We start from the raw sequence: 11,802 nt of genomic DNA, 5'->3' as shown, positions 1-11,802 counted from the left end.
CGAGACTACTAACGAATAAAAAGTAAAAGCCTCGCACACCTTACCTCACAAACTAGTCAGTAGTGGGCATTCGTCGGAGAGCATTCTCCAATACGCAGTTAGGTAAAAACAGTGAACGATGTCTTGTGTGTATTTTCTTCTTTTGGCTGCGGTTCTTGACCTCACATTGTGTTACTCACTAAATGACAAACCGAAACAGAAGAGCCGGGAAATTCCAATAACGTATCCAGACGATGCCAGAATAAGTGATTTAAACATACATCACCATCATCGACATCCCGGGGTGTATACTTCTGATTTTATACACGACCCCGAGTTCCACAGAAAGGAAGAACATTCTGAGAGAAGAAGTGATGATTTTGAATGTAGTGACTGTGATAACGAGGTAAATATAGTTTTAAGGTATCGCCACAGAGTACATTTAGTAAGAACATCATGTTGCGACGATGGTAATTTATTAATGATGGATGACTTAACGCACTGGGTTATCCCAAATAGCTTTTTTATATGTAGAATTATTATTTCGACCTATGTTTTTCATTTGACCCCTTTAATTGCCCTTCATTACACTTAGACAGTAAATTTAATAAGAGCACTTTAAATATCTGTTGTTGATAAAATAAAGTCACTTGAATCAATTTTTTTTTAATTTGAGGTGATATTTAATCCGTAAAAGTACCCACTGTGTTCTTTAATTGTAATGGTTTGTGGTTTTAGTAACCATTACACAACATGTGTAGATATAAGGTCATATGTACTCTTTGAAAATTCCCAATATATTGTGAAATGCTCTCGATTTATTTACATATTACATGTTCTAAAGTAAAATGTGTTTGATATTCATTTCACTCATTTTACGTGTCCTCGAATTCAATAAAATTAATTTGGTCACATTTGATTTGATTTAAAGTCACATCAAGATATGAGTTGTCTGTGGTCAATCTCAGCCTTGAAAATTTTTAGATCGACACGGTGTTGTTATAGATAAATAACGTCGAAGCATCATACTTTGATGAAGAATTATGTGAACTAATAAAGTAGACGTTTCATTGCAAAATCTTGTGAAAAAAACACTTAGTTGATATCGTTCAAATTTATTTATTTAACTGTTCAAACAAATAACAACAATACTGTTGTTGAATGTTATTAACATAACTGTAATTATGTATGTAAAAATATTTTGTGTGAAATCATGTCATCTATGCGGCCCAACGTATTCAATATAGGTAAATCTTTATTATGAATATTGATTAAAAACTAGTTTTAAAAATCTGGAAATAATATCACAAAAATATATTTATATATATTTCCTGGTAAATCATTGATTTCTCTTTTCTCTGAAAAATTATATTTAAAACGATAATTTAAAACAGGTTGTAGGTATTTCCCTTAGAATTATAAAATTCTATAAAGAATTACTTGGTTTTGCAAAATAACCTGTCAATATAAATTCCCACAAATTAAAAAAATCCATTTCATTGGAATTTGTTATATATTATTCAAATAAATACCAAATACATAATATTATAAATTAATTTATGAATACACTTAAATTTACACTGGTACATATGTACCAACAACTGGTAAAAATATCTTAAAATATTTTTATTACTTAATGACTAATTTTTCAATACGAATAATCAGATAATTAACGAAACAATAGATGTTATAAATGGTTAATGCTAACATTTTTTGCCATAATCGTAATTGAAATGTCATTAGTGATATAGATGTTATTGATTTTGCGAATTTTAAAAATGTATGAATCACACAATTCTCTGAAAAATATTTGAAAGTCGATGCGTCAAACGGAACCGTTCAGATTAAGAATTGCTTGCAAAAAATCAGAAGCGAGGATCTTGGAAATACATCTTATATCTGTCTCGACATTTTAAGTAATTTGCTTTATATCTTACTAAGTGTTTTATTAATATGTAACCGCAATAGTACATGAATTATAAAATATACAAATGTGCATATTATTTTATGTTTCTAGTTGCTAAATTTCATAATTTTGAATTATCAAAGTCAAGGTGAACCACTAAGAAAATTCACAATAGTAAACATTTCATGTTAAGATAATATTGTTAATGTGTTTTTAAATATGTGATTATAAGCCAAACTTGCAATTTAATTGTCCAACGTAGTGAAAATTTTCGTTCAAAATTTAACAAAATGTAACGCTTGTTTGTTAAAACTAATTACAATTAGTTTAAACAGAACATAATCAGTATAAATATGAAAATAGAAACTAATTTAATTTTATTTGAATTTTCCTAAATACTTAAATACTCGTTTTATAATTAAAATATATTATGAGTTAAATATGATGTAATTAAATTGTTTTTAATATTTAAAATGACATTCAAATTGAAGTAATAAAAAGTTTAGGTCAACAATGTTGTATTAGACGATATAAACACTAGTAAATATTTGCCCTTCTAATGATATTATATTTTTTAACATTTTAATTAACGTCATTGAAGTTGCTACTGCGTAAAATAAAACTATAATTTTTCAAATATCTGACGGAAATTACTTAACAATAATAATTGATTTAAGTTCGCAATTTTACTACATAATGTTTGATTATTTCTAATAATAAAATTAATGGGTCTTCTTCGCCAGATCTACCTCTAATAATATTAGTATTATCGAATGAAACCGTTCACGAATTTTAAAAATTATTGTGCATTACATTTTACATGTTTATATTAATAATAAACCTTAAAAAAACTCTGATGGGGGACGTTAATTCGATAATTATACGATTTTGAACTCATTCTACTTAACCTATTTTCTATTTCAGATACCCTTGGAATACATTCGAAAACTAAACCAGTACAATATAACAGATTTGCTGTTGAACTTTGTAGAAGATGAAGATGAGGATCCTGAAAGTTACAGTCCTGCTATTTTTAGTAAGTATTTTATTGGCATGGAAAATTCTTATAATTTATTATAATAGACAGTTAAGCATTATTATACAGAAAGCTCCATAAGAATTGGTTATAAATTTGTGACTCAAAAATATTGCATTTTAAGCAAATTTGTATTATTTGAGACTTAAAAACTTTTATTTTACTAAATATCTCCTATTTAAGCCTCTTTTTGCATTTAAAATATTCTCTTTAATATCTTTTTCATTTTATTCCAAACATTATGAAAAACTTTATAATAATTTACGTTTATTTAGCCCTTACAAAAATTATAAATAAAAAAGCAGTTTTACTTTAAAGTGATTTTATTGTCATAACAATATCAAATATAATAAAACAATTGGACCCTATGTTTGATAGGTGGCACAATGTAAATCACATATTAGGTTACTTCTCACTTAATTACAAAACAAGTTACCTTTGTCAACAAAGATACTATCATCATGTATTACATTTTTCATAAAAATCTTAAAGTACCACGTGAATACGTATTGTACAGGTACATAACAAATAAACTCTCAACTTGAAGAGAAATTATAACTAATTGCACTAGTCTAGAAAATGTGTTAAATATTATAAATCAAAGTCTATAATACACAAGCCGAAACTGCCACTAATCACTCCCTTTTCTTGTCCAAATCAAGTCTCAAACATAAAAATAATTATATCACCAAATAATCAGATCTTTCATAAACAAGTGTCACTGATTTTAAAAATGGTCAAAAATGAGCAACAACAATTTCGGATTAATTTTCCTCATCCTCAGAACTGAAGTCTTTCATCAAGTTTCGTCTGCACTTTACATTACCCTCGTAAATAATTAAGTGAATAGTATAGTCCTGTTTGTTTGTAGATGTATATCCCACACTGAGCTTGCAGGGTCTCTTCCACTTTGTCTCTGCTTGCAGTTTCTTACTGCTAGGCTTATGAAACTCGACGGATCCATCGCAAGTGATGTATTTAACCGATATTCCACTTTCCGGCTCGATGGTCTCTTCGGCATCAGACCACTCGGAAGGCGCCGCTTTGAATTTCTTTGCCGGCGAAACTTGAAGGTGTTCATTTGAATTTACCCTGGGGGTTGTTTTATCGCCTGTTGGTGTTGAACTTGTGGATGGCTGCGTTTGTTTTGTGGGAGTTCTAAGGAAATACGTTGTCCTTGGTGGACTCATCAATGTGTTCAACTTTTTCTTTTGTTCGCTGAAAATATATACACATTTAGTTTTATTATCATTTATACTTATTTCAAAAATTCTTACCTATGTAATTTTATCACATGCGTTTCTCGGAAACCGATCTTTTCAACTGGTGCTGGATCAGTGAAGTAGTGCTTTATTGTCGATAATGTCGACTTGAGGAAGAGATTCACTTTCTTTTCGCCTTTCACAGTTTGTCCAAACCAATCCAATGTTACATCACTGGATACATAATACTTAACAGTGTTTTTATGATTTTCAACGAGGTCAAAGTAAAACTGTCCAAATTTTTTTGCATCCTTTATTTGCTCTTCAGTAAAATCCATGTTGAAAAATCTGCAACGTAAGTTAAAACCTTATGGTAACAGAATCTTTTGTTACAGATAGATTTGGTGGCGCCCATGAAAGACGTAAGTACCACAATTAAATGTTTGAATTAATGGTATCCTGCGCATCCACCACCATACGCAAATAATTAACTTCGTATTTCAGACGCCGCAGTTGCAACCGCCAGAAACGCAAATTGTATACCAGAAGTAAGAACCATCAAGATCGTAGAAAACCCAGAACCTGGAGTGCTTTACATTCCGTCATGCACCCGCATCGAAAGATGCGGAGGCTGCTGCCGACACAAACTTCTCTCATGCCAGGCAACAAAAATCGAGACGATCACCTTAAAGGTATACAACGTGGCTTCCATCATTTAAAGAAATTATCTTAACGTATTTTAGGTGACAAAAGTGACGTTCAGGAACGTAAACAGCAAACTCAAGAAGAATAGCGAGAAATTGATTCAGATCGACAAACACACGGAATGCGAATGTAAATGTGTAGTAAAACCCTCTGTAAGTGTAACTATTACAGTAAGAAGTTAAGGGAGTAAAATGTGCGATTTTCAGGATTGTAACATATATCAGGAATATCGGGAGAACGAATGCCGATGTGCCTGCACCAACGTGGACGAAGAAAAGAAATGTAACAAACAAAACGCCACCAAATTGTGGGACCCGACGTCGTGCGCCTGTGTGTGTAGGGAGATACTGCAGTGCTCCACGGGATCGAGGTTCGATCAAAAAGAGTGCACGTGCGTGCCCATCGACGTGCGAGTCAAAGGATATGCGATAGACGAAGAAAACTAAATTTATGCAGGAATTAGACGGATGCACGGCAGATTTTCAAATTAAATTACTACGGGATTGTGATGTTTGCCGCAAATTAAAAGTTTTAAGATGAAAATTACAAAAGTTGTGTATGTTTGTTTATAAAAGAATTAGTGATATTAGTAAAATTATAGGTAAATTATTTGACCAAGTTAATGGTCATAATCCTATACTAGCAATTATATTAATTGGTAGAATAAAAAAACAAACTTTTAAAATTATTAAAGCTATAATTTGACAACATTTTCAATCTATGTATTGTATTTTGTTTGTAATTTATAAGAGATCTGCTCTGTTCTGTCTAATTTATGTAACTATTATTGTGATATATATATTATACAGTTAATTTTAATAAACATGGTTAGACAATATGTAAATTTTATTTCAATGCATAACTTAAGCAAATCAACTTTGCTTACTTTATGAAGTAATAAAAATTATTCAATAATCATGAAGAATATTTAAATAAAATAGAAATAATTTTAAGTTGATTAAGATTATATGACATACAAAATTGAAATTAACATATAATTGTGTTTATTAATAAAACTTGTTTAATCATAACAAAGAGAACATATTATTCAAAACTACTATTAAAGTACATTGAATGTTACAATTACTTACATTTATTATAATATATGCAACCATACATACAGTTTATACATACATATATATATATATATATATATATATATATATATATATATATATATATATGTATGTATGTATGTATGTATATGACCAAATATATCAAAAACACAACATATTTTTAAAATAAATAGTTTTGCTAACTAAATTTTAATTTAATTATTAATATTATTTCAATACATAAAACTAGTGTAACTATAAAACAAAATTGACAACTACAATCCCAAATTAACGTTTCTATAGAAATTGTTTTGAAAATTTTAAAAATAGTTTTAAAAACATTTGATGTTTCAATATCATTTTAATTTATTGCTGACATTTATAAAGTAGTTTCTCTTATCTTGTAGTACAGTGTATTCAATGCAATCCAATTGGAATCTGATAATATTGCAATTTTGTCAAAAAATTAAAATGTAAATATTTAGCATTTAATTAAGACATTTAAATGTCAGAATTTGGGACCTCCAAATTGAATAACAATACTTTATACCTAATCTATTTGAGAAGAGTACATTCAAAAACAAACTGTAAAAATATCAGTATTGTATTTGACAAAAATTTATGACAATTTTTACTAGTGACTGACAACCCACAATAATTGGGGCACATTAATTTGACCAGAATTATACTCACATTTAAAAAATCTTCTACCAACAATGCAGCTCTACCCCTCTGCAAACAGTTATCACTTCCGTCGCTGAAACTCTGACCCTTCGTAAGTACAATTTGTAATTGCCAATTGAATTGATCAAAACTGATTGAATTTCAGCTAAAACATCAAATCGTGCAATTTAATTTGTCGTCAGTTTAATGTTTAACATCAAACTTACCTGCCAAAATATTACCAATGGGATACAGCGTATTATTTGGCAGTTTTTGTTTTTTTAGAGATGAAAACATTTTCCATGGAACCACAACACTTGCCCTGATTATTGTGACATTTGTTATTGTTTTGTCTGAAAAAACACTACACTAGTAAACTAAAAACAAAGGCTGCATGGGTTTACAGTATTTCACAATATGGCGCTGAAAGCGTCACTAACTTGTTAAATGTTACGCCGACAGGTGGCCACTGATGTCGGTAAATAGGGTAACTATTTCTTGTTCTCATTATAGCTTCACAATTCCCTGTATTACTTTTGAGATTAGTTTGTCATAACATGAAAAGGTGACGCAGGGAGTTTCAAAGAAATATTTGAATTTGTAAGTTGTTTAAAATTTAACTTTGTTTTCCAAATACAGCCGAATAGTTAAATTATTTGATTAGATGATGGGCTTAATTCGGTAAACCATTTACTATATACATTAAGAAATGCTTGATAAAACTTCTGTCTTAATATATAGAAAACACACAATTAAAACATTTCTCTGGGATTTACCAATATATTCCAATATAATATTTATTGGAGTATTTGAATATGATAATTTAAAAGCGTAATATTTATTGTACAAATAAAATATACTTCCACAAAAAGTAATAATCTTACCAGAATTTCTCCAATTCTTCTTCACACTATAATAAACAGTCTTATATAAAATGCCACAAAATCTACTGAACAAATTTAAAATATAACAAATAGTTTTTGCAATAAAAAATTTCATTCACCATTACATTCAACATTACATTCACTAAACCGTGTAACTTTTCCTACTAACTAAACTCTAAAACCGCCTATCCATAAGATAAAAAAAATAATCAAAACCAATATTGCATTATATGCATTTTTTAAAAAAGCAAATTCGTTTATGAATGACCGTTTCATCTATATCCTAATTTCTATATCTGTATAATATGATAAATATGATATTTATATTATATTTATATATTTCATAAGTATTAGGTCATTATTATTACACAAAATTAATGTTGAAAACTAATAAAAATCGTTACAATTACCTATAAAATAAATTTGAATTTTGCATAAAGTAATGCATGTGACTCATACATAATGATTGTATAATAATAAGTAATAACTTGTAAAGAAGTTTTAAATAAATCTGCAATAAGATAAATATTTTGGCCATGACTTCCTTCTTTCAAACATGTCATACTTAACAGTTAGTATAACAGAATGACAGAAAACCTTAAAATATGATATCAATTAAACTATAAAAATTCATCAAATTTAAGATAAATTGCAATACAGGCATTTCTGTTTTTAATATGAATTTGCTAAAGAATGATATTTTCAATTTTCAAATTTGTACAAATGATTTGATTTTTATTATTAGTCATTAGCTCACATAGTAAGGGTAATGGGACCAATCAATTAAATCTGTTGAAAAAAAGTTCTAAGTATGTGCCTAGAATCACTAAATAAAAAATGTTAAGTTGCCAGTCATCCGTACAAAAATATTACAAAGATAAAGGCAACTATTAAAAATCTAATTATAATTTTCAATAAATGTATTAAAAATGACACGTACCGTGACTTGGCAACCAGTAGCTCTTGTGGTAGCACAGAAATCAGATTAACATCTTTTCTTCTGGAGTGCCTTAACACTGTCTGTATCGAAACCTATTAAGAAATCACATCGGAATAACACAATGCACGCATTCACTATGTCGAACTATGCCAAAACTAATTTCACATATAAAATGTTCTTTTCAATTCGATAACAAAAAATTCTTTGAATTGATTTTTTTATCAACCCTTTCTTTGTGTCATTTTTAATGATGGTAAATCTTATTGTAATATCAGTTATAGAAATAAAGGAGTTAAAGGAAAATAGAAATTTATAATAAGAAAAATGTACATAAATTTTGAACCATTGCATTGTCAGAGAAACAAAACATAAGGTTTAATTTACCTCAAAACTGGTTTGATAATACATAAAACAATTATTTATGTCATCGACTTAATAATAATTTACAAAGGCAATATATCCACCTGGATAAAAAGCATTAAAGTATTCTGCAATTAAAATGCACCTACCTATTTGTAATAATTTATGTTAAAAAGGTGACCTTAATAAAATAATTTATTATCCTATACAAGCCTTTAAATGATATGCTATGATTAATAATAAAGATCAAAATTATAGGTTTGCAGATAATAAATTGCTTGTTGTAAAATATGACACTGTACTTATCTCTTATTCAGTGGCTCCAACAATTTATTACAAGTGTTCACTTTTTTAAAACCACATACACATGTAAAACAATAATTAAGTTACTGAATGCCTTATTTTTATTTCTTTAAAAAGATTGAAAACTTGATATTGATTAATTTAATACGATTTTCGTTGTTTAGAATAAATAAATATTTATATTCTGTAGATCAATGTGTGCAGTGTTGAAACATGTTTTCTTACATTTTAATTGCAGAAATATAATTGATGTGTAAGGGATAACAATTTTTCTACTCTTAAGAAACATTATTCAGTTATTTCAAAAGAAAATTGTATGCTGTTCATTTGAAATGGCAATTCAATGTTTCATTATGTATACCATTTCATGATTTTCTATAATAATTCGTGTCTGACGATATGTCAAAGACGCAAACATTCCTTCGAGTAATGATTAACTCAATACTAAAGAATATTACTACAGGTATTTCAAACACATGCTCATATTATATTGCAACGTATCTGAAATGTACCTATTGATTTAACCATTTTCCTACGCGATAATACTTTATTGTGTTTATAGTGTGTATTAATTATTAAGATTAAAACAGTTTTCAAAAAACCTGTTCGCAGTTCAAAAGCGGCACCATTTATAAACTGACCGATTGGTGTCTAGAATCTTGTTATGGTGTACTTTTTCCTATTATGTACATTGTTGAATGTAGGTTTAAGCACTTCAAAATCAGATCGACTCAATAACCAATAAGCCGTTGAATATTTTTTTTACTTTTTCCTGCAGATTAATCAAGATTAAAAACTAATCTACATTTACAAGTTCCCACAATAATGCAAGTTTACAATTTGAAACCAATTAACTTGAAAATATTTTAAATTAAATAAATCCACATTTTTTAGAAAGATTATAATCTTCACCATCCGATCATAATCTCCCGAAAAGATGTCTGAAGTTTTAGGAAAACCCATATCAAAATCGTTCCAATTTAAAATTTTATCACCAGTTTTTATTAGAGAAATTGTTTTATTAAATGTCTTAAATGCTTTCACGGTAATCTGAATAGAAAATATTTGTTTAGAAAGTGAAAACATTGTTGTAGAACCCAGTCCAAATTAGATTCAGCTACCTGTGTTACCCGTACACCTGTTCTTATGGCGTTGCTTTTGTTTATTTTTACCTTTAAATCTGAATTTATAACGTACGGCCGTCACGAGATTTATTACTATGAATTGCTGAGATGACAGCAAAGAGTAGACAATTTTAATTGTATGTTTTAGTAGTTAATTAAAACGTCATTATATAATTGTTCAAATATATAACATATAACAACAATTGTATATTCAGTTCTGTCTATTGAAATAGAAATACTCTATTTTGTTAGCGGCTGATTTATAAAATGTATTAGGTAGGATTAATAGTATCCTACTATAGGATACTACACTTTATTGACTAACTACTTTCAACCGTCCAGTTGATACTATAACTTCTTATTGAAAGTACCTAACAGAAGAAGAAACTGAACTATCATTAATTAATATTGATTCAATTTAATAATTAATGAATATAGAAAATTTAAAATATTACATCTTGAAAGTCGATTTAAAGGATGTGGTAATTGGATATTGCACACAAACCAAAAAAAATTGCAAATGTGCTTTTTACAGTTGTCAAACGTGGAGATAAATTGTATTCATCAATTTGAGAGTGTGTCTTGTAAACTGATATATTTAGTGTAAAACGAAAATGGATAATACCAAATAACACGGTAACGTGACACTTAATTTTTGGACCACCCATCACGGTACCACATAATGCCCCTTTGATAAGTCGTAAATCTAGGCTAATTTACAGGCTCGACAATAAATTTATATCTGAAGTATATGAGATTTACTGTTTTTTTGATTTTATTTCGTTTATAAATGTATAATGATGTTTATTTTACATTGTAAAGTTAATCAAATACTAATTGTTAAAATGTTCTTGATGATGTGATTTTATTTAGTAATGTAAGCAGTCCTGTTCAGTTTACTGAAATATGTATGTTGTCAGAGAAATCTAAATACCAACAGGAAAATTGGAAAATTTAATAACAGAGAATTAATTTTTTAAAAATCCACCATAAATATCTATGTAAATCAGTTCTTATTGTTAAACTATAATTATGACAATTTCAATGTATTACATATAACCACTGGTGATGCCTGAAAGAAATGTTAGAAGCAATAGTACGCCGCTGGTTCACCGACGGTTCTCTGCTATAATCTCGTATGAACAAAGGCCATTATTCATACAAGACAATTATTTTTACAGTAGTCTTGCTAAAGAGAGGTGAGCAGTGTAAATAAAACAAGAGTATCAGGATGTCTGCGTTCCGCACACTCTTTATGGTTCGTTCTCTTCGTCGATTTTTAACCCATCAAACTAATCTCAATTTAATGGTATTCATTCGAATGGAAATAATGGCTAATATACCAACAGGGATCATTATATTTTTTTTGTGATGGGACCAAGATACATATGCTGCGGTGGTTTTTGCATTTGTATGTAAATGGCTCGGTACCAGAATATGAATTTGACGATTTAAAATATTTACTTGTTATATATTTGATATTGACTAATAGAATCTCCTCTAGTCCAATAAGTTTCACAATATTCTTTGGTAAAACGAACGAACTTTTTGATGGATATTTTAAAATTATGAATTTCATTGATATGTGTTGGCAAATGGTTGAATTAAATATTTTTAATTAACAATAAACTATTCGATCTTACAG

The 11,802-nt window shown here is 28.6% G+C and overlaps 2 protein-coding genes across 2 annotated transcripts; one reads left to right on the top strand and one right to left on the bottom strand.

The window, feature by feature from the left end:
• The first annotated feature begins 63 nt into the window (after positions 1-63).
• LOC109594529 (uncharacterized) lies at positions 64-5,664 on the top strand. Its single transcript, XM_049970106.1, has 6 exons — positions 64-385; positions 2,810-2,921; positions 4,519-4,545; positions 4,628-4,815; positions 4,867-4,980; positions 5,035-5,664. Exons 1-6 carry the CDS (start codon positions 119-121, stop codon positions 5,272-5,274), a joined length of 948 nt encoding a protein of 315 aa, XP_049826063.1. The 5' UTR covers positions 64-118; the 3' UTR covers positions 5,275-5,664.
• LOC109594541 (uncharacterized) lies at positions 3,227-6,968 on the bottom strand. Its single transcript, XM_020009760.2, has 4 exons — positions 6,774-6,968; positions 6,577-6,712; positions 4,199-4,471; positions 3,227-4,139 (listed from the first exon to the last, which is right to left on the bottom strand). The coding sequence occupies exons 3-4, from the start codon at positions 4,459-4,461 to the stop codon at positions 3,686-3,688; spliced, it is 717 nt and encodes a 238-aa protein (XP_019865319.1). The 5' UTR covers positions 4,462-4,471; positions 6,577-6,712; positions 6,774-6,968; the 3' UTR covers positions 3,227-3,685.
• Positions 6,969-11,802: the final 4,834 nt, after the last annotated feature.

The sequence above is a fragment of the Aethina tumida genome, chromosome 7 (genome assembly GCF_024364675.1).
Source record: "Aethina tumida isolate Nest 87 chromosome 7, icAetTumi1.1, whole genome shotgun sequence".
NCBI classification, from domain to species: Eukaryota; Metazoa; Arthropoda; class Insecta; order Coleoptera; family Nitidulidae; genus Aethina; species Aethina tumida.
Note: the sequence above shows the minus strand (reverse complement) of the source record. Positions and strands in the feature narration are given on the sequence as shown.

Bases quoted from the DNA above. Each gene is read 5' to 3' on its own strand.
- LOC109594529 (XM_049970106.1), top strand. From the start codon at position 119: ATGTCTTGTGTGTATTTTCTTCTTTTGGCTGCGGTTCTTGACCTCACA. The intron at 386-2,809 runs GTAAATATAGTT...TTTCTATTTCAG, and splicing joins GTAGTGACTGTGATAACGAG to ATACCCTTGGAATACATTCG. The intron at 2,922-4,518 runs GTAAGTATTTTA...CTTTTGTTACAG, and splicing joins TTACAGTCCTGCTATTTTTA to ATAGATTTGGTGGCGCCCAT.
- LOC109594541 (XM_020009760.2), bottom strand. From the start codon at position 4,461: ATGGATTTTACTGAAGAGCAAATAAAGGATGCAAAAAAATTTGGACAG. The intron at 4,140-4,198 runs GTAAGAATTTTT...ATATATTTTCAG, and splicing joins CATGTGATAAAATTACATAG to CGAACAAAAGAAAAAGTTGA.